This window comes from Sander lucioperca, chromosome 17 (assembly GCF_008315115.2).
Source record: "Sander lucioperca isolate FBNREF2018 chromosome 17, SLUC_FBN_1.2, whole genome shotgun sequence".
Classification (NCBI taxonomy): Eukaryota; Metazoa; Chordata; class Actinopteri; order Perciformes; family Percidae; genus Sander; species Sander lucioperca.
The window spans coordinates 22,562,159-22,585,946 of record NC_050189.1 but is presented as its reverse complement, the minus strand read 5'-3'; the positions used below and the strand labels follow the sequence as shown (position 1 = coordinate 22,585,946).

The following is a 23,788-nucleotide window of genomic DNA, read 5'->3' as shown; positions in this document are numbered from 1 at the left end:
CAACTAGTGTTATAATTTAAGACAGATGGAAAGAGCAGCAGTAAGATAAAGTTGACCTGCAATGTTAAAGCCCCCATCCTTACATGAATGGAATGCTTGCAGTGTATGGTTTTGATGTTGACTGTACTAACCTCAATTAGTATTGGTTTAATCAGTTGAAGTGGAAACCTGATGAGCAAACTCTCATTTGACATAAAGGATGATTAATATTGTTAATGTTGTAATTGCCTAAATCAAATATTTGGACTAATGCAATCAGGCAAAACCCTTGTGTATTGACCAAATCTTTCTTTTAATTTTTGGGTATGGCAATAATTGAGTATTATCTTTTTGGATCATGTCATGTCTGTTGTTTTTAGTCTGTAAGGCATAACAATGGAACTCAGTTAATTGCATTGTTTTACCCCTTGAACTGTGAAACCATATTTAGATTTTTTCATATTTGTGCTGTCTGGAGTAGAGTAAGAGTTAGAGTATAGGAGGGATGATGTTGATAAAATCCTTCATTGTGATTTTCTATCACAATGTGATACAGTAGATTTTCTGGCAAAACTGCAAAGTAAAAGTTGTGTTTTTACCTTGATGTGTTGGGAGGTTTGAGTGTTGATGCAATTAGCACTTGTAGTCTGCAGCTGTCCATCTAATGTAACTAGTTTACTACCATCTCTTTACATGTACTGCAAATATGCTGAACATTTTTCATAACAGGTAACAGAGTGCGGCTTGGGCAGCATATCTCCACAACCCATCCGAGTCCAGACATTGTCTTTTTTGTCTAAACCAACCCGAGCCCGACATTTAATGTAAGCTGAAGCACTGAGTTGGTGTAACATCAATACTTAGCACCTGAAGGAGCCGGTGTTGCGTTTATGCGTTGTCATGTAGGTTAAATGGCAAACCCCAGCACTGAAAAAGTAGTAGCCCAACACAGACAGTAGGTCCGTCATTTTTATTCAGACGCCAGTCTCCGTGAGTATTAACTACAAAGTGATGTGCAATGGTGTCCCATGGTGGGATACTGCTGCAATTGAATGTTACATCAAGTAAGCAAACACCAAAAAAAAAGCCAGACCCTGACCTCACGACAGCTGCAAGGGGCAATTAAACTCAAGTTGTTAAGCTTGCTAGCGACTTTATTGTATGTTAACGTTGTTAATTGTTAACTTTTTAATTGTTATTGTTAACGTTACCAGTTGGCTAACTTCTTTTTAAGGACAGCACTGTTGTTGCCAACTTGTCCTTTGTTTGTGGTTTGATTGATTCACCTCTAGTTTCTAATCTTTTCAGATGAATTTAAATATAAAGGTTGATGATTGATCATATAATAATTTGATGATTTATTTGTTGAAGGCCACTTTCAATTCTATAATGTAGAAAAACAAAGTTTTTAAATTCGGGGTGGTCCACATTAATTTCAAGACCCCTTAAGTTGTATTTTTGGACGGTTACAGGAGGATGGTGAAAAACGTTAAGAGCCCTGGCTTGGGTTCGGGTTACTTGACATGGTGCTTTAAGTTCAAATAAAAATGATGGACCTACTGTCTGTGTTGGGCTACTTGTATCACACTAGGAACAGTACACATCACTACTAAGATATACTCATTGGCCATATGTCCTTGGAGATTGAGACTGTCAACTTCTTACTGGCTTTGAACAATTGACTGTCCTTGTCCAGACTCTGTAAATGATCGTCACATGTGTTATTGTTTATCTAGTGAATGAAATGTATGTGGTATTGGGTCATAGGTTAAAGCTATTTGCTGTATGGCTGTAGCTTCTATTTTGCTTGGGTTATGTAGTCAGTTGGTTTTGACCTTGGTTTAGGGACATGCCAGTGAATCAAATAAGACATGTATTTGCACTTGTGCGCTGCAATATCGGCAATTCAGTTTGCCTAGAGTACATTATGCTATTTTATACATGGCTTCTGATCTGCCACATATTGGAAAACACTGGAGTGAGCATATTTTCAGTGACGTAGGATGTTGTTACTCAGATGAGAATGCACTGTTAAGTAGATGTTTTGCAGCTGCCTTTCAGTCTACAAATTATCTCAATTCAAACTTTGAAGTTCCATAACAAAAAGATAAATATCTTTCAATAAATACCTTCACAATTTCTTATAGTTTTTGTTGAATTTGGTGCGAATTAGGACTGGCCAATATGGAGAAACTCAAATACAACAACATTTTTTTACCCAATACCTATATCGCAACAATATTATAGACTTGAGTATTAGTGCTTTCACAAAATATCTACAATGAGAGTTCTAAAAAAAAAAAAAAAAAATCAAATGTGAATATAATGACTAAGTGGTAAGGGCAAGTAGAACTGCGAGAACAGTCTGGTAAGTTCAGAAATCACTTAACTGTAATGCAGCCGCAAAAACCAGGAAAAGACAACAGATATGCCATATTAGATATTACAATATCCAAAATCTAAGACAATATCTAGTATCTGTGTATCTAGGACTGTGACGGTATAGATGTTTTCATACCGCGGTGAAGAAGCAATGTATTCCTGCGATATTGCAGTTAACTGCAACCCCGTTACGAGAGTAGCGTAAGTTAGAGCGAGAATGGCAGGGTGCCTTAAGTGAGTGACGTCAGTGGCTGTGTGGTTCTCAAGGAAAGCGAGTGCTGAGAGTAGCGTATGAATGTGGCTGTGAGGAAAAAGAGGTAGCAAAGACAATGTAAAGTGAGTTAAAGGAACAATAAAACAACAAGCTTCTCAAGACACTGTGGCTTTATATGTTGTCAATACTGCTGGTGAAGGGAATTACCCCAGAAAAAGCATTGGCTTGAACCGTACAACATACAGTATGTTGCAGCACAGTGTTTCCATTTCAGCTCAATGTGAGAGTATACTACGTTTTGCTGTCATTTACGGTCGTGCTGCATTCTCTCCTCTTGTTTGATTTATTTCACACAGTTCAGAAAGCTCTGTCAAAGTAAAATGCTATGGTAAACAGCGCAGCGGTAACGTTAATGTGTCCACCTCAGCTGAGAACGAAGAAATGTCCTTCCCTACCGCGTATTAAAAATAAAGGTTACCTGTAGATATCACAAGTACTCAAACCTAGAAATAATTCATAATAATCGGACGCAAAAAAGAAATCCCCATATATTTAATGGACTGTCCATCCTCTTGTGCAAAGCCGAAGCAACGAGCAACTTAAGTTTTTGTCTTCCATAATCTTTTGAATATCGGATAGAAGACAGCCAGTGATGGCAATAATTATTATCATTATACTTATGTCACACGGCATATGCACTCCTGTCACTTTCACCAACAAAAAATATAATAAAATGAATGAAAAAAATGCAGTGATGTCGTCATCACGGTTGTGTCACGTCACCACCAGTATTGCGGTGGTGCGGTTATCGTCACTGCCCTACTCATATCACGATATTGATATATTGCCCAGCCGAATGTAAAATAATAAACAAACTTATCAGCAACATATGATGATCCACTCAAACATTTTCTTTACAATCCTGATTATCGACAATGCGCTCCGGCAAAAATATATTCTCCCTACTGACGTGCTTTCTTCTGTGCAGAGAGATACCCGCTGATGTGCTTGTCAGAGCAGATCTAAATATCCAGATAAATTTACTGTTATGTACATTGTCATTTTTAGTCAAGCTCGCAGTGAACTCTGATCACTCACAGTACACTTCCAGTTGTTCACACTTGGATAAGCTGAGGTCATAATTATTTTCTAATCAAATAAGAGTCCAGAGTGAATCTACAGCTGTTTGATCTGTCTGACACAGAGCTGTTTTCAATTTGTCAGTTTGCATGCATTTATGTACATCATGATTCACAGCACAGCCAAATCGCTTCAACTGGTGGCGACAGCTGAGATGTGGCAGAATTAACAGAGAAAAGCAAATGAAAAATAAACTGCATGTTCAAAGGTCAAAGGGTTCCTCTTCAATCATGACAGCTCCACTGACTTAATTTAGTGAAGATTGTCATGAGTATTATAAAAAACAATTGGTACAAAAGTCTTTTACTGAATGTGTAAAGGGAGATAAAGGAAAGGGGAGGGAGGATGTGTGAAATCTCCAGTATATACAGTACATATATTTATTGATGTGCATATAGGCTACTTGTATGGACCACACTATGGGAGCACATAACAGTATAATTTGAATGGTAGAGATATATATAAAAAAAGAAGTGCAAGCAAGATGGCATAAATAATTTTATCTTTTCTGTCTTATGAAATAATAGGATTGTTTTTAATTCATACATTAAACATCTCTATGGCGGAGTATGGTGAAACACAAAAAATTTTGGTTTGAGATGCTCTCCATTAAGACGTAGTGATCAGGTTTAAACCTTTCAACCGTACATTTGCAATGCATCACTTGAGTAGAGAAAATCAATTTGCATTTGAGCACGTCAAGTTGACATTTTCACTAGATGCAACCAACAAGAAACTACCCTACTGACCCAAATTAAGACAACCCTGATAATAGGATGACCTGCAATGTTTCCCCTACCATTGTTTATAAAGATAAAGCTCTTTTCACACATACTGTACAGGCAATTGGCTTCTCTTTCCTCGCATTAAAAGTTCAATTGCGGAGCGGACGTTCCAACCAAGGTTATAATCGTTAACAAAAACAAACGAAATAACAAACTAGGTGGGAAAAAACATTGTCGTGAACTGAAATAAAAATAAAAACAAGGCATTACAAAAAACGATTACTAAAACTGTAATGTCTGTTTGCAAAACTAACTAAAATAAAATAAAATTGAGTAAATGTCCTTAGTTTTCGTCTTTGTCAATGTCTTTCATAGAGCAAATAACATCTTTCAGAGATGACATTTCTGACCATAAACCTGTTTTATACAGTCCATGCCATAGACATAAGTTTCCGACTGGGAACCCCAAAATTCCGACATTCCATGTCAAATTGAACACAACATAGTCCATGCCCCTCGCCTGGCATCATGCCAGTACCGAAAGTCAGAAGCTAGCGTCCTATTTGATTATGACAGATAAAAGCAAGTGCCTTACAGTGGAAGGTGGTAAAATATGTGGACAATTTATTAAAGGGAAAAATCCCACGAATTTGAATGCAAGTTTGAGAAGTGCGCACAAGGAGGCTAACCTAGCTTACCTTAACAAGGTAAAGGAGAACGCAGAGCCCCCCTCCCCCGAAACAGAAGCTAACCCTGGTACAGGGCATGGATGTATGGGTACAGGGCCAGGCAGCATGACGGAGACAACCGTAGGACAGAGAACACTACAGGCATGCTTTGACCGGCGACCCGATAGCTGCTGGTTAGGGTTAGTAAATACACAGGAACACCAAAATCAATTGATACTGGGATGTCTACGCAATTCTGTAAGTCGATTGACTTCAAAAACTTCACCACTTTACTCAAACCAATTGTGTACAATCTTCTGAGAAATAGTTTTGTTGAGTTGATAGTCTTAATTAGCTTTGTAGCAACTCATTTGGCAATGGCTTGAATGAAACAGACGTTCATTAATATCAAAGAGTTACGCACTAGAGCTTTAAAGGCAATAGTGGATCTTTTCTTAATTTCTGTTTTATATACTCTTTCCATATGTTTTTATTTCTATTTTATAAAATGATTGCCTATCCAGTCCTGCACACTGCACTTGTACGTTTCACTGTATCTTTGCTGGTTCCTGCTCCATACTCCTCCTGCTTGTCTTCCTCCCCTCATCATTTTCCTTCTCATCACCATCATGTCTGGAGTCACCCTGTGTCCCAGCATATAGTCACTGGACTCGACTAATAACAAAATAGCAATAATAATAAACTTAAATGATTATAATATTAAACTTTAATACTTTCCATGCTGCATTTACATACGACTATAACAAAATAAGATTAATACAGTTTAATGAGTTTAGAAAGTCATTGTTATAAGTGCCTTATTCCCTCTTAAACCTGTTTTGATCTAATGCACACATTATTGCCAAACGTGCACCTGTCATGTCTCTGCTGCTGGGTCCTGGTCCTGGCTCATCAGTGCTCTCGCTGACAGTGGTATTAACCTTGGCCTTTCCACTACGGAAAGTTGGTAATTTTGCCGCATCTTGTTCTAACTATACTTCTTTTTGACCTCAACTTCTCAGTGCCGCCCATTTCTTTTTCATCCTCACCACCTTTTTTTCTTTTCAACATTTTTGGTTTTCTATGTGATCATAACTTCAGGGAAGTAAGTTTCCCAGCTGAAGATCAGGCTGAGCCAATCAGATTTAACAAAACACGGGAGCGGCCCAATTGAAATGTGACCGCCTGCCGGTTAGGCCCCTGATGGACCGGCCGTTCAGGAAATCTCCCGAACTTCCTGATGGCCAGTCCGCCCCTGGTTACTGCTGTTTGGCACCACTTGTTGCTGTGGATGTATATTGGTGTTTAAAAGTCTAGACCCTGAATAAAGGAAGACTTCACTTTTTCAGATATATTCATAGGGAAAAATGATATTCGGGTCAATACGGTATTTAGAAATGGGACACTAAATTCTCACTTTTCTATGCTGTATTTATTTATTTTTTCTAACAGATTTGCAGCCTCAAAGTTGCTATAGTCTGTGTGGCTATTTAATGTAACTTTAATTTAGCAACACATAATGCAGATGGAACAATAGCCTAGAGTGAAGGGGTTGTGTTCGGCCACAGAAGAACCAGCACAGTTGTGCTGTAACGTTATTATGCCCTGCCTTTTTGTTTTTTTAACTAAAATAAAAGAAATAACCTAGCATAAATAAAAGAAATAACCTAGTATCACTACTGTTTGTGATTGTGTTTACCAGATATTTGACAGTTGTGAATCGCTTGTTGACGGGTGCCGAGAAATTTGCTTCTGGTGTGAACAGACAGGCTACTGCTCGCGCAAGAATTGACATCCTGTGTGAACCCGGCATTATAGTTTACAGTTATCAGCAAAAGAGAGAGAGAATTTTTTTTTTTTTTTCAAAGATGTACATTATTAGTGTATATACTATAGTGTAATATAATTCCCAGCTTGGCTGGTATACTTGTATGTCAGCTCACATGGTGTGGCACCTTAATTTCAGAGGTGAAAAAACTTTTAAATAATAAAACCGTAAAAAAATAAATAAAATATTTATTGCTCAGATCCAGGTTGCTCAGCAGTACGGTTCACTCACAACTTAAAACAAGAGCATGGCTGTTACTACTAACTGAGAATGAATCGCATTATATTTAAACCAACCCTCATTATGGGGCCGGCTACTCTTCTCAAAACACATGTAGGCCTATACCTCATGTTCATTTCTTATTTGGAGCCAATAAACAATCCTTTTAATTTTTCTAAAGATTTTTTTTCTTTCTATAGATATGTTGCCAATAGAGTTAACAGGTTGAATCATGTTTTGACTGGAGTATCCCTTTAATTTTGTAATACTGATATAATACCATCACTGCAAAAAAATAAAATAAATACTGTGATATAAATTTTAGGTCTCATCACCAACCTCAACTGTCTACCTCAGTAAAACACATAACTACTTTGTCAGAGCAAGTAGGCCTGTTATTTTCACAAGTTTTTGCACAGATGTGTATTATGTTATGCAGGAGAGAAAAACCTTCAATTGTACTCTATTTTAATCAGTCTGTTATTGTTATTGAAACTTACTAAAGGTACATCCTCAGAGGTCTACTTTTATTTAATATAGGCTATTTATGTTTTACATTTACATGTGCTGCAGCTGTATATTTTCAAATGAGGAAGGAAACACTGTCTTTGCATTTTATTTTGATCAGTCTGTTTTTAATAAGTGTTTGTGACATCTCACATGTGGCTTTTACAACTAACACTTTGTAGAAAATTCTAAGATATACAGTATATTGTCTATTGCCATGCAGCCTAAAAATACAGAGATGTTTTTTTGGCTATTATCGCCCAGCCTTAATTATACATATAAAAATACAATAATTTCCTCTGGGGCTCGCTGAGGCACTCTTTATTTCAGGTGAGCCAGGGCATGAAACCCTGAGAAACCCTTGTGTAGTGGACAAATCAAATCGGTACATTCTGTGTAAATAGCAGCACCTGACCCAAATATTTGATAACTAAGTAGTTGATGATGCAAAATGTTATCATTTTGAATTGTATTAACTGTGATCAATTTTGAACATTCCCGTTTTAAGAAAGTATAACAAATGTCCTTAAATTGTTTGAATGGTATTGTACACATGGTACACTTATCATTTTAATTGTGGTTGGTGGTTATATTGAGATTGCTTAGGTTTGCTATAGAGTAGCCTATATTGATCCAATTTTCTTTACCTTATTGGTTAAAGTTTGTTATAAGCCTTAGTTTAGTTGTCTTTTTGCCACTGTGTTGATGAACTCTGGCTCATTTCACCTTGAAAATTTGTCAGTTTGTTTTTTAAGTATGATTTTATTAAGACTTAGGGGAAACTTGTAGATCATTTCATATTCATGTTTGCAGTTTAATGCTTTGTGTGTGCTAAAGACTGGATAACAAATGCAGGACATGTCAGCGTAACTTAAGCATTAGCTATATTGCTGGATGTGAGCAATCTGAGCAGAACAATTGATTTGTTCTTTCCAATTTCATTGATCATCCTTGTGCAGCACTCCCATCCTTTTTACTAATTTGCTATTCCTCATGCTTAATTAAGCTTAGCATTAGTTCATGGAGGACACGGAAATCATACGCCCGCTGTTTGAATTATCATTCCTATCAGACACACACCAGTCACAGCCATTCTCACATCAAGGCGGCCCTTTTAAACGTGACTCCCTCCTCACTGATCCCTGCTACATTGACGCTGCTTCACTCTGCTGCTGCCGGCACGTTTAGCCCCACCACCCTAGCCTCCACCTTCATAGTTCAGAGTCCTAACATGACTAAACGTTTAAAATGGTTTTCAATGTGTTTTCTTTTAGCGCACTTAATTATTTTTTATGTTTTACCCAGGGGTGTTTCTACGGAGCCCCGGAAGTGTCATGGAGGGGAAAAAAAACGTGTACTGGGGACAAACACTTACTATACTTTTGCGAGATCTTGACTTTGTTTTGCAAGATCTTGAGTTTCATTTGCGAGATCTCGCAAATCCAACAATGTGTATGAGACGAGCCGTCTACGGAGAGCTTAGCCACTGAAAGGAGCAGACCCGCGGGACTGCGCCCGCCCATGTCGCCCTGCACTGCGCATGCTCATATGTGGGTTTTCCGAGGTCCTGTAGCTGTAATAATGGATATAGCTAATGGTTGTAATTCACCATGTGTTCTATTAGTACATGCATGGTATTATCTTATTATACAGCCGAGGGATGTATGGATGGATGTATGTATGCTGTGAAGCCTGTAACGTGGATGTAACCTTGAATTTCCCCTTGGGGATCAATCAAGTATCTATCTATCTATCTGTAACGTCATTAGCGTTTCCCAAACTGCCGGGGGCTATCGGCTAGTAACTAACATCAGCGGTAGCTAGCATGGGTGTATTAAAGCTCCATTGTGTAATGTTTTGAGTTGATTCTTAGCAAAAACTCCTTTGTTCACAAATATGTGCTCATTCATGTGTAATTACTTCCAACTAATCAAAGTATTAGTATAATAATTAGTATAAGCGTAGAATCCGCCATTCAGAATCATTCAGAATACATACGAGCGAGTCGCTGGTCGTATAATATACAATTTCACCGCTAGATGGGAGAAATTCTTACACAATGTAGCTTTAAGACAACGGTAACACTGTACATAGCTATATGCCTAGATAACATTACTACAGACATAGTGATTACATCACCTTGGTTCTCTCAAAACATCCAGCGTTTATTTTGATAAGCATTACTAATTAATACATGCCAAAGTGAAGTGTTATAATGAACATTGTCGTTGACTGTTGATGTCAATGACTGCAGGCTAACCTTAGTAGCTAGCACTAGCTAGTATCTAGCTAGTAGCACGACATAATGATTACATCTCCTTGGTTGTCTAAATACATTCATCGTTTATTTAGATAAGCATGTAAACGATCAGGAACAACGAAAACACAATGTTTATCGTTATATTTTATACAATGAAACGGGGAGTTCATGAGTTTGCCACATATACCATGGATGTATTAAGAGAACGAACTATACTTGTAAAAGACACTAGAGAGAAGTTCATGAACGCGCATGTTGCTACCGGTTGCTACGACAACACAAACTGTTGCTAGTGCGCATGTCCATCGTGACGTCATGGGCCAGTCAACGCGCTTTTGACATCCAGTTCTCTTAATACATCCATGCTCTAGCGGTTCTCATACGCATTGTTAGATTTTTGAGATCTCGCAAATGAAACTTGAGATCTCGCAAAAGTATAGTCGGTGTTTGTCCCCAGTCATGTGTTTTTTTTTGTTTTTTTTTCCATGTCACTTCCGGGGCTCCGTAGGGTTCTGCACGGTGCTCCCTGTTTCAGCTTAGCATGCTGCTTGGCTGGTCCAGGGAACATTATCAAGAGCGGAGCCATCAGCGCCAAGCATAACTGTATTTCCATTTGCTGCAATAAATGGTTAAATCTATGATAAAAGTGTTCCTGACTGAATTGTCAGTGTTGAACAATGACATGTGATCACCTTTTACTGTAGATTTTGTTCTTGTTGATCTAACATGAAGTACTTTTTGTGTCCACATTTTCAGACAGCAACTCCAAACTAACATGGCAGTCAGACTGTGCGATGTGGCTTCTCTGCTTAGAAGTGGTTCGTGGGCGCCTGAGCCTTGGACTGGGGTCTGTGGCACTTCTCTTTTGAATTAATTTGACCAGACAGCCTGCTTTCTGTCTAAGCACTTAGGCCATACCAATGATGTTAGCTTTCACTCATATTTTGACACTCAAACCAAATTAATCACTAATCAATTTGGAATTCAGGCACCATTTTGTTTAAGAAAAGCACCCAAGTTGTTAATATATTACTGTATTGTTATGGTCTGAAACTGTCTGCTACTCTCTACTCTAATATCTTTGTCTCATAGAATTACGTTTTGAAATGATGGCTTTATGACCTTGCACAAATTAGTTAAGGTGATTTTCTAAGAATAATATGCATAGTGGTTTGATTACACTGATCTGCTTTCTGCACATGGTGAATCTGTTAAAAAAGGGTGACTTTTCATACATAACTTGTTGCTGTTTGCCTTAACTTGTTGCTGTTTAGCACATCATTTAAGGCCTGTTGTGCGATGCGTAGGCTATAGGCTTTGTATACTGTATCTAGTTTATTTAGCCGGATTACAGGTTTCACTTCTGCTACATTTAGGCCTAACCTTGAAAATATATTTAAACATGCCCCTTACCAACTTGAATATTGCTTAATCAATTGTTGAGCTTCTGACGCATTAATAGAGCGTCACATTATTTTCTCGGTAGAAAGTCTCTTTTGTTTGCCCAGAAACAAAAGCCGCAATCATGAATAGCTTAGAGGGATTTCATTGTACAGTCTTCTTTTCCCCTATTTTCAACTCTCCCCCTCTCCGCTAGGTTAGTTCCACTATGCTACACTCAATTATGTTATGTAAAAAAAAAACAACCACAATGTTTATGTATTTGTGACAGTCTTTACTTTTGACTGTTGTGTTCCCTGCAACTTAGTTGCTTTAATGATGTTTTGTTTGGAGGTTTAAACAAATTACATCTCAATTAGTCAGTAATTAAAAAAATGTGTCATGTGACTATTTGTTGGTATTTTAATGTCTGATTTACAATTGTTTTTGACTTTATTTTGTTTTTGTCTCTTTAGCAGGTAATTGCTGCCATGGAAACACAGCTGTCCAATGGGCCAACTTGCAATAACACAAGCAACGGCCCCTCAACAATCTCAAACAACTGCTCCTCACCTGTAGAGTCAGGGAGCATAGAGGACAGTAAAACCAACTTGATAGTCAACTATCTGCCTCAGAACATGACCCAAGAAGAGCTGAAGAGTTTGTTTGGGAGCATCGGAGAAATTGAGTCCTGTAAACTAGTTCGAGACAAAATAACAGGTAACGCAACTGTTTTCATTTCTGTGGCAGGTTAATAGCTCGGGCCCAACAGATTCTAGGTGCTCTATATTTATTGGCTGTAAGTATGTACATTTGAAAATTAGATTAGATTTTTTTTAAATTGAATATAAAATAGTTAAGTTGAAAGTAATGTTTACAAAAGTATTTTTCCTCACTAACATCAACATTGAACCCAAAACTTCTATCAGTGTGGCCCTACTAGTAATATTGTTTATGTCAAAAGCTCTTTTGTATTTCAGCAGAGGCCTTTGTTTTGAAAGTCAGCCGGTTATTGTGCATCTCATTATGGAGAATATCAGGCACTGTCTTTACATAGTAGTAGGGCTGTCGTGATTACGTCAAGCCTTAGTTGAGTGACAAGATATTTCAAATGAAATTAGGCTGGAGGGCAGGGGGGCTGTTATTGAGAAGCACTGTTGAACTAAGAGGCTATTACTAATAATTATGGATTTTCTTTATTCTGAGACTCTAAGGTAGTCAACTTCATTAAATGAACATGGAAGATGTGCACCTAATCACAATTGGCTTTGAAATATTAACCCTTAGAGAACAGAGATCCTGTGGTGGACGCTACTGAGAGATGAGACATGATCCTGTTTAAATCGATCTATAATAAAAACTATAACAGCTAGAGCATTACTTTCTTTTGCAGCAAAGCTAAGGCTTTTATCTTTGTGCCATTATGTCGGACGCTCGCGATGACCTCATCACGTTATGTGACGTCCAGTCCAAAACGCAGTCTGAGCATTTTAGTCTTATTTTAGTCAGAATTATCCATGACTATTTTAGTCTAGTTTTAGTCGACAAAAACCGATGGCATTTTAGTCTAGTTTTAGTCGACTGAAATTGATGACATTTAGTCTCTTTTTAGTAATGCAATTCTATTTAATCCAGTCAATATAGTATAAGTACTTAGTAGTATAGACAAAACCAAAATGTTGGCCAACAAGGGATGCTTAGTACACATGGAGTCAGTCAGGTAGGAACTAAGAACACGCACACACACACACACACACACACACACACACACACACACACACACACACACACACACGTACGTTTGTCTCACGTTGTCTTGTCTCACACAGTCGTTTTCAGCTCCAGTGGCTAACATCTAAAGCTAACGTTAAAATGAGACATAATGAGTTGGCATTAGCTTTCTAAAATAGAAAGTAACGTTATGTTAATGTCTTGACTTACCTCAATTTCATTATGGAATGGCTTGAGATGTCTCTTAAGGTTTGTGGTGTTTTTTCCTGTGATTTTGTGGCCGCATTTCTCCCCATCTTTTTCCGCAACACATTCCATTTTCTTTTCCACTTCTATGCAATGAAAGTTTTTCCAAATGCCGTTTATTCTTTTTCTCCCAAAGACGAACTCCGGCTGGCCGGCCACGGTCCCAGCTTTCTCTGTCAGACTTAATTTTGTTTGTTGTCGTTTACACTCACTCTCACTCTCTAACTCACCGCTGCATCTTCTAAATTAAATAATGCTGCGACAGGGCTTGAGGAAGTAACGTCGCCTGCGTCTGCACAGTGCGACCCAAGTGTGACCTGATGCAGCTCAGCCCCTGAAGTGAGACACAGGGAGCAGAAATACTGCAAAATAATAATAATGTGACTAAACGAGACAAAATAATATAACATTTTTTCTCGTCTCGTTTTGGTCAACGAAAATAGACATTTTTGCAGTTTTTATTTTGTAAACCACATTTAGTCGTTTTTATTCGTCAACAGTATTGCATTATACATTTAATTACAGTCATCGTCACATGACCGACATTTACATTGCATCTCGTTTTTGTCACGTGATAAAGGTTTGTTGACGACGATATTTAGTCATACTTTTCGTTGACGAAAACAACACTACGCTCGCGATGACAAAAAAAACAGCTGGCGGACCGTTTCTATTGCAGATGAAACGCCTTTACACTCTGCTCATAAAAATGAGCATATCTCAAAAACAAAAGAAATTATATAGTTAAAATAACTTATGGAGTGTTAAGGAATATTTTGTTCATGTTTCTACATTTAGAAATCTTTTGGATCAATATGTTTTGTGTTTAGTAAAAATTGAAAACATGTCCGTTTTTATTTATGACACTATTTTAATACTTTTATTAATTATGGTTTATTGACTTACATAGCCTTTTAGCTTATTTTGTACTGATTTTAGGGATATGAAGCATTTGAAGATACTGACATCACAATGAGCAAACATACCAATGTAGGCACTGGCAGAACAATTCTATTTCATAGTTCAAAGGGTTAATGTTTAATATTTCCTAATGCTCATGTACTGTATAGTTGACCAGTATTTACACATTTGTCTTTGCATGGTTGCCAAATATTTTAAATGGTTTCTCTGCTTGGTTGTATAGTCACACTATGCTGTCTTCCTTTAGGCTTTCTCTAAGAATCATTTCTATTAAAGGTGCATTTGTAGTAAAAACTATTTCTTTAAAGAACTAAGTTGTAGCTCAATTGGAGTGGCACTGTATAAGTGCTCTATATTCAAAATGGCAGCAAGAGCTCCACAGACCATGCACCGAGATTGGTGTATTTGTGGGGATGGACGTTGTAGGGAGCTCATTATGCATTTACTGAATTTAGACTTTGGCATGCAGCGATGATGAAAATTGTCAAGTGTGTAGTCTTGCATGGAATAAATGCACTTATGTAGCCATGCGTACAAGAAATGCATTTGATTGTTGATGTGTGAAATGGGTTGAGCTGAATTGACAAGTGATCCTCATTTTAAATCAATGTCGAGCACAGTCTGCTTGGGTGATTGAACATTAACATGTTTGATGGGTTACATATTTAGCAGAGCAAGTCTGAACATAGCTCTCTAAATAATTTTTAAGGGCAAGGAAATAAATGAAACAAGTTGTTTGAAATCAGCCTGCCCTGAGTGAAAAGGACTTGAGGCAATACTTCATGTCCCCATAAAGTGGGGCTGTGTAATTTCAGATTTAGCAAGTAACATAAGTGAACATTTTTGTGGTTTGACCAAGGAAACAATTTGCTGTAGGGCCCCTGATGACTCGATCAAGTTTAGTCTTTTAGGTGACCTGTAAACAAAATAAATGCAAACATTGATAGATAAACAAAACTGTTACCAAAGCCTGGGTTCCTCTATGGTGCCATATCTGTGCCTTCTTGTTACTTTGTAGGCACAGGTAATTTCAGGTTTTCATTAAAAGCAGAGTAGATCCAACCAGACTGATTAACATTAAAGGAGAGCAAGTCTACAAGGTCAGTTTAGATTTTTAGATGTTTTTAATATCTGGAACTCTAATGCATGTCTAACTAAATGATATTTTGTTTGCATACAGGGCCGCTTTGGTTTGAACAACAAAATTGAAGGAAGACTTTCTTTGTAATTATCTATTAAATTAATCTATTAAGTCAGAAATTTGCTACCCTCGACATTATAATCGGTATATTTTATTTAATTTTTAAGTCAACAGTTCTTTTTAAAAGTAATGTTTTAAACATGGCCGTAATCATTGCTTGAAATGAACATCTATTTCTCTAAGGTATCTTCTCCTGCTACCTTGAATGGTGTAGTAACTGTATGTCAGTTGTTGACTTTGCTTGTCCTCTGCCTTAATTCAGCTATTTTGTTATAGACAATCCGAACTGTTGATTTGATTAAAACTGGTTGCTAGATCTGTTTGTCTGCCTGTAGCATTGCAGTCATGTTCATCTTGTATTTGAGTGCTGGAAAGTTGTACATGTCTTTGAAAATTTGCATGTGTCATGTTAATTTCTATCTTACACCTTTTACAAAAGGAAACCGGTAATGAAGAGTATATAATTACACGATCATCACTTTGTTTTCAGAATGAGAGTTTCTTGTAGATTGGATTAGAAATTGCACTGGCATCTTTAGTGAAACTAAGTGTGTAGATAGGGTCTGTTTATGGCACAATTCCAAAGGCTTTTAGCATCAGTGGTAATCTGATTAGGAGTAATTAGCCATACAACATTTTTTTATTTTTTTATTAAGAAATGCAAATGTAGCCAGCTGAAAAGGGTGAGTTCTTAGATTTTCGGTTGGCATTAGATAACCTTTAAACGGCACAGTTAAAGGGATACTTCACCGATTTAGCATTAAGCTTTGTATCAGTAGAAACCCGGTAGTATTTTCGAATGACTCTGCTTCCCTCCCTCATGTCCCCCTGAGACGAGAGATCTCTGTATTGTGGGTCTGGAAAAAATCTTCCGATGACGTAAAACGACGATTTTTGCGTCATAGGAAGATTTTTTTGCTCAGAGGCAATGGACTACAGCCCGTAGTAGGAAATACAGCCCGTAGTAGGAGCTACTTCCGCATGTTTTCAACCCACCCATAGGGGGTTGGACTGTCATCTTTACACAAAGCTTTCCGAAGCAAAACGAGCGTCAGCCATCTTGATTCTTCGCTAAACTGGCTTCTCAGCAGAAAACATTTACAACAGTTATGTGCATTCAAACTACCGCACATGTGTACCACCGGGATATATTGCTACAGATTGGAGAATATGAAGGAAACTTTATTACAGACGGAATACTCAACACACTGCACGAGCTTCGCCTGCAATGGAGACCAGCAGCTGAGCCTGCGGTGTTGCTGTATGCCGCTAGCCGGTAAGGTGACATCTTCAGTGGTGAAACGCAGAATGAGGGCTGGACTATGAGCTAGCTAGGTGGAAAGCTAACGCTAGCCGGCTACCTGTTCCATCAATCCTGCTTGCTGTGTTAACACGGACTGGTGCTTGTATCCAACTAACTGCTAACTGCTGGTGGAGTTTGACTGTTAAATGCCGACCATTCTACATTCCACGCACATTTACGGCCGTTTTTATACTCGGTATTTACAGCCCACCAAGCACTAATGCTAGTATGCGTTAGCTGAACTTTACGGAGCCTGTAATGTGTGTGCACTAAATGTAGCCTGTTTCGTGTGTCGTTTTTATGACATTTTTATATATTTTAAATGTGTAACACCACTTGAGCCATGGTGAAACGTTTTGTGTATATGGTTGAAATGACAAAACACACTTGAGTTGAGTTGATCGTCTCACTGTCTGTAAACGGTAGGCGTGGCTTGGGAGTCTAAAGCAGCGAAGCAAGTGCATTCTGGGATTTGGTGTCTTTCATCCACATGAGCCAAAAACACATTTTCTGGCTTTTCTCGGCCTAGAAGCCACCAATTTCTAAAAAAAAAAAAATCACATTTCTACTTCATAAGTGACCCAATTTAAAGATATATTCATCTTTCCAATGGTGAAATATCCTTTAAGTTAGACAAATTTCTTTTTAGGCAAATGTATAAACGGCACTGACATTAACAAATTCAAACTTGTGTTTTGTTTAGGACTGCGGTTCTGATGCTTGCTCTGAAAGAGTTTAATTGTGCCCATCATTGCTTTTTAGTGCCAAATTTACTGTATCTCAATTTGACCTGTATCTGACCCAGTCCTGGGATTTAGGGTCTAAATCCCAGGACTGGGTCAGTAAAAAGAGGATTGAACCCTGCTGTTGAGCAGTAGTTTTTGTCGATGCAGGCATTTATAAGGCATTCATTTGATTATAGAAGTTGTGATGTGGATTAATATTTGATTGATGACCAGCTTTTATCAACAGTAACTGACCAGCAGGCTATTGCAAATTGAGACGTTTTTTACTGATTAAAAGCTTGAATAGAGGTGGGAAAAACTTCTTCAAACTCTGTTTGAGAAAAATTAGGCCCTTAATGTTATTCAAAGCCTCAAGTCATTTATCAGGAATGATGCTCTGATTTCAATTTCAGCTCTACATAAAACCCTATGCCCTCCAGACTGTGTTGCTTTTGTCTCTCCCTTGGCCCTGTGGCAATGGATTTAAGCCAGCCTACATCTGTGTACTGGTGCTACATCAGATGTTAAGTAATCACCAGAGAGATGCATGCTTCCTCTTTGCTTTTAATGTTCTCGCCTTGGCTGCTGCGGATGCTGCAGCAGCTTAGTCTTTGTGTCATTTTCCTCCCACTATGGGCAGTGCTAGTCTTTTACTGGAAGCAGGGTGCAGATTTCTGTTTGAAAGTGCATCACAGCATGTCTCCTCTACTCCTTAATGGCAGCTGAAAGTGAGCAAGTTGTTTATAATAGGAACATGTAAAGGCCTCCCAGTCAAAGCGACTTCTTAGACTTTCCATATGAAGACCTCACTATAAGGGTAGAGGGTGCCCACATACAGCATGTACAGTAGAACACAGTAAAGCAGGCAATATGCCCACCAGGCTTAAGTAAAAGTGTCATTTCACCAGCTCATTTCAAAGGCTCTGCATTTTTCTCAAGGCTATAAACTTCCCTGAGATGCAATGTGAAATTAAGTTTATGAACTTCACTTGATCATAGCACAATACCCCATGAGAGCAGTGACTCATGGTGATAAGACAGATCAAGCCAGTATGGATGCATATAGGGTGTTTAGATGTGTAAGCTAGCAATACTGCAAGCAATATTTTCCTTACTAATACACCAATGTGTTCTTATTTTAACATACAAAATTTATATCAAATTGTATATTACAATGTCACATACATAAATGTGTATATTTCATAGTCTTAACGGTCTACAACATGTAAAAGCTGATGTAGCTAATATGACAACCTCAAACACTTTTGAAGAGTCTGTTTAAAAGATAATGTTTGAATTATGTAAGTCATGGACAAGTATTAACCTCTCTTGTGGATTCACTCATCTCTCTGAACATGTCTTGTGCTTAAATATAATAGTCGATAGGTATGTGAAAATGTTAACCTGATTTAATATCATATAAAGTTTAAGATACAACAGTTGCTTATGTACTGTATTAATATGCTGAAGCTGCTTGAGCTGGTGAACTTGACCGGCAGTGGAATTGCAGAGACCCAGCAGTGTGGGTGGAGGAAATTGAATTGCCTCTGTGCACATAAAGAGTGGGTGTCAATCTATTGTACATTTTAGAGATAAACTGTAGAGGGAGGGGAACACATTGAGCCTTGGCTACTGCACTGTGTCAGAGATGAGTTGGTGTGAAAGCAGAGCAATTGCTTGTCATTTTTAATTTAAGACATGTTGGTCAAAGAGTTGGTTTGATAATTTACTGTAGGTTGTAAGCCAAATAGATGTTGGAAATGGGCCTGTGACCTCCTGTGTTCTTCATGCTCTGCCAAATAATAAAGACTGACTGTCCATATGTGTGTCCTAGTATTACTGACACATTTGAGTAAAACTGCATTGATGCCATTCACCATGATTCATAAAATGCAGTTATATCCATATTTAGTTGTAATGTATTGTAGTGTTTGTATTTAGCAGTCACTTTTCTGTTTCTATTAAATGTGACACTTAATGTATTTTCTGGTCTTGTGATTGAAGGGCAGAGCCTAGGCTATGGATTTGTGAATTACGTGGACCCGAAGGATGCAGAAAAAGCCATCAATACCTTAAATGGCTTGAGACTTCAGACCAAAACCATCAAGGTAAAATATCATGCATGAATTTTTTTTTTATTGCAAACGGGCATTGACATGTTGAATGTTATCTGCAATAAGATACCCTATCAGTCATATTCAACTTACAGAAATCGGTTACCATTCATGACTGGTTGCAAAAATCCAAGATATTCCGTTTATGTCTAGCACTCTGGGTTGGCGTCAAAGCATAATGAGGCTGGAGAAATGTGGGGTGGAAAGGGAGAGCCTATTGTTAATCTGGGCACATGCAGCTTTGCCTGGGCCTCAAGTAGAGCAGAACTGTTTCTATGGTTGCATGTGCTTGTAGCACTGCTCTATGCCTTTACAGGGAGGTGGCTGCCATTAGCATTCATCAGGCAACGTAGCACTCAATGTGCTGGTGGAAAAACTCATTTTCTTCATATAGTGCTGCTGGATTTGTGGATGGTGGAGCCAGATTATTAAATGTGATATATTTTTCACAGTGGTCTTACTAGGAGCTAGCCAGATCCCTTCTCATACCAGGCAGAGGGTTATTCATTAAAATGTCTTTGGACAGAAATACAATTTGTGATAGAAAATTCATGTTTGAATTGCACCAAATTTTGACCTGTGCGCTTGATTATTTCTGTAACTTAACATTTAAATATTATATTGACAGTTGAATATAGTGTGTTATGAGCCAGACCACTTAATTCCCTTGAATCCAACAGAATACGTATTTTTCGCCACCTCTCTTCCTCAGTTCATACCTCCGAAGGTATAACAAAGTGGGGTGTGTGTGTGTGTGTGTGTGTGTGTGTGTGAAATCTATCACACATCCAACATTCTCTAGCTGCTCTGTCAGAAGTGCAAATAAACCCCAGTGAGGTAGAGGAATATACTTTGCCAATATTAGCCTCAAATAAAGTGTAAAGTTAAGACTGGAAGGCAGGGATGAGAAGTGAGGGAGTTGCCTGGCTGTGGTCAGGGAGCTTGAGCTTTCATCTTCACTTTGTCAGCCTTCCCTTCAGGGCAGAAAGTGAAGTTTTTATCGATCTGAGAGCACAGAAAGGAATAGTTTTTTGATTTATTTTTTTATGTTTAATTAAAGTGAGTGATTTTGTTTTTCTCATACAGTCCATTGCATAAGATTATAAGGAGTTGGTATAGGACCATATAATACGTCAGACACTGTTATTAAATACAGCTGTAGTGCTATTTAGTAATAGACAGTCGAGCCGCAAGAACCTGACGCTACTAGATGGTAGGAAGGAGAAAGACGAAATGGCAAGATACAGCAGATTCATGACTCTCCACGGTTTCTTTTCTCTCTCTGTGGTTTTCTCATTTAGTCCTCCACAAAACCATCCTCAAGCCATACTTACACATCAGCACCTAAATTTAGGTTTTATGGGTTCCTTCTGCATGTCTTTGTATAAATGTCTGCATGACTAAAAATGAGATGGTGCACCGAAAAAAAGGGGGTGTAATGATATATATGGTATATGGTATTGATCTGCAGGACCTGGTAGTTGACTCTCTGGTCCCCCTCTGTTTTCTATTACTCTGCTGTTTATAGACAAATGTTTTATGCTACATATTTATCCATTCTGGTGCTGGGGGCTCTATAGATATCTCCTGACTCCAGTTTAGTTTTGATAGGAAGCCACACTGCTCTGTTAGTTGAAATTTTCAAGAAATTATCTATTTATTTTTAAAAGTCCAATATATAATACTGACAGCTAGCGTTTAAAATGGTTACTGCAGTCCAAATTCAAAATACTGAAGTCATCTCCCCAGCCCCTGGTCCCCAGCCAGACATTACTTTGTAGCGGAGTTGCTAGATGCTGCTATGTTGACGGTTATAAAAGCCCGTTTTGCAATTTTGATTATCTGCCCCCTACTGGCTCCTGTTGTTAAATAAGTGTGGATATCTGAACTGTAAGTTATGTCATCAAAAATAAATGATGGTGTCTGAGTTTAAATAACAGAGTGCAACAAAGTAAGCACATTGGCTAATAGTCTTTTTTCAACACTCAACACTGCATTTAACAACATACAAGTCTAACTGCTTTGTTTTGTGCCACTTGAAGTTTTCTAAGTAGGGTTTTTGAAGCAGATGACCAGATTACTGAACAATAATCCAAGTGGCAGAGAACTAAAGAGCAAACAATTTGCCTTAGCAAAAAAAGAAGGTAGAAATGGTGAGCATTTCCTTGTGGTGGCAACTGCTCTGCCCATCTTAGAAACCATATAGTCAATGTGATTGGACCACAACACTATCACGCCGTAGTCCTAGAAGCTTAACTTTATTTACTTGTTTTATAGATTGACCTGCAACTTCAAGATTCATTTCAGGCCCATGTGCTAATTTATTTTTAGAGCTAAATATCATGCAGGCAGTTTTGATGCATTAAGCACAACTTTGTTTTTATCCAATTAAGTATGATGTTGAGCTCACTAGATAGAACCTGATTAAGCTCAGAGCATGTGGATGTGGCATAATGGAGGGTAGAATCATCAGCGTACATTGTCAAACTTGCCTGCCCAGTTGCAAGTGGCAGATCATTGATAAATATTGCAAAAAGAAGAGGCCCAAGGCAACTCCCCTGTGGAACACCACAGTCGAACACCTTGCTGTTTGAAAAAGTGCCATTGTAATATACTCTCTGTGATCTACCGGACAGGTAACTTCTTAACCACAAAATAGCTGAGTGTTTAAAACCATAACAAATAAATTTACCAATCAAGAGATCATGATCAGTCACATCAAATGCAGCACTGAAATCTAGCATGTAAATCACGCTCTCCTTGCCCCCTCCACGCCACTCTAAAACAGAGTTGAAACAAAAGAAAAACTGACAGAAGAGAGTGATGACATGACACTGCCCCACCCCAATGTTTAAATAAAGCAATTAATGTTAAATAATAATTATTCTTATTATAAAAATAATAATAAAGTATTATTATTTTATTATATTGACTTTTCGAGGTATCGACTTTGGTATTGTGTACTTTTGGTGGTATTGGTACCGACTAGTACTTGATTTTTGGTGTCATGACATCCCTACTGCAAAGTGGATTGTCTGTTCACAGAGTGACAGACGGCTGACTCATATGAACGGGTCCAGCACGGGACTATAACGTAATTTCCGACTCGGAGCTTGATCGGGCAAAGAGAGCCGTCTTCCTTTGTCTCACTCAGACTCACCCCGGGTCCGGTTGTGTAAGTGTGCTGTTAACACACTAATAACATTACCGTCAGCAAAATGCCTCCGCTAATTAAATCCATACTTTAACAGTACTTTATAACCGTCAAGCCCCTAAGCCTGTTTAGAAATTAATACCTCTGCTGAAGTGTTGAATTCATTAACGATAATAGTGACGAGACAGCACCGCTGTCATTAAATGCTGACTGTTGCAATATCAACATGGAACATCATTGAAAAAAGACAACACTAAAATGTAGTTAAAACAAAAACTCTTTATTTTGATTGCCTTTTACCTTTTCTGCCCCTGTCTCTCTCTCAAGACGATTTTTGCTGATTGGCTCTCATAACGGGCCGGATGGGTAGCGCATGGTGCACCACCATGAGTATATGAGGCAAATGTTTGTGATTACTTCATTTTGTTATCTTGTGAGTAAAATCTGAATCTGCAACGTCCAGTAACATTTCTCGGTCAGGTAAATGTAGTAGTACAATGTTTTCCTAGAAGTACACAATCAGTAGTATACAGTGGGGTTGCATGTAAGTGCTTTGGGGTCCTTCTGTAAGTTATTTTCGAGTACAATGGTTCTGGAGAAAGCTACAAGCAGCAATACCACAGGCCAAGCAATCGGCCCGTTACATACAGGCAAGTTTTAAACGGGCACTGCACTAGTTTAGTGGAAAACAGAAACTGAGTGCTTGTATTAGAAATGCAACTAATAGCAATTGTTTGAAAAAAAAAAAGAACAATTTAATGCATTTATAAATATACTGAAATAGTATCAGCATTTTTATTTCTGTTACCTGATAAACCATACTGTTTTTAAATTACACATCAGAAAGTATTGTACAAACATTTTAACTAAGCATTTTTGTTTTCACATTAATAATTGAATCAATGTGTCACATACAAAGTGACGCAAGCTCTATAGCATGAGTATATGTAAGTAAAACTTAGTCCGGTTAATTATGAGTTAAGTGTTTGCATTCTCTCTACTAAAAATGGGTCACAGCATCTGCTCCTCTGCTTCTGTTAGTTTGAACAAATGTAATATGAAATGTGATGAATAGCCTACACCTTATAGGT

At 38.0% G+C, this 23,788-nt stretch overlaps 1 protein-coding gene across 6 annotated transcripts in view; it reads left to right on the top strand.

Annotated features, from left to right (window-relative positions):
• Nucleotides 1-23,788, top strand: part of elavl2 (ELAV like neuron-specific RNA binding protein 2) — a 41,115-nt gene that overhangs the window by 9,406 nt on the left and 7,921 nt on the right. For 3 of the 6 annotated variants that reach the window (XM_031285051.2, XM_031285055.2, XM_031285050.2), the window contains exons 2-4: nucleotides 10,679-10,769; nucleotides 11,779-12,022; nucleotides 19,434-19,537. In XM_031285051.2, the coding sequence (XP_031140911.1) occupies nucleotides 10,698-10,769; nucleotides 11,779-12,022; nucleotides 19,434-19,537 (420 nt within the window). In that variant the 5' untranslated portion in view covers nucleotides 10,679-10,697. The remainder of the gene's footprint in view (nucleotides 1-10,678; nucleotides 10,770-11,778; nucleotides 12,023-19,433; nucleotides 19,538-23,788) is intronic. The other 3 variants (XM_031285054.2, XM_031285053.2, XM_031285056.2) reach the window with 2 other exon arrangements.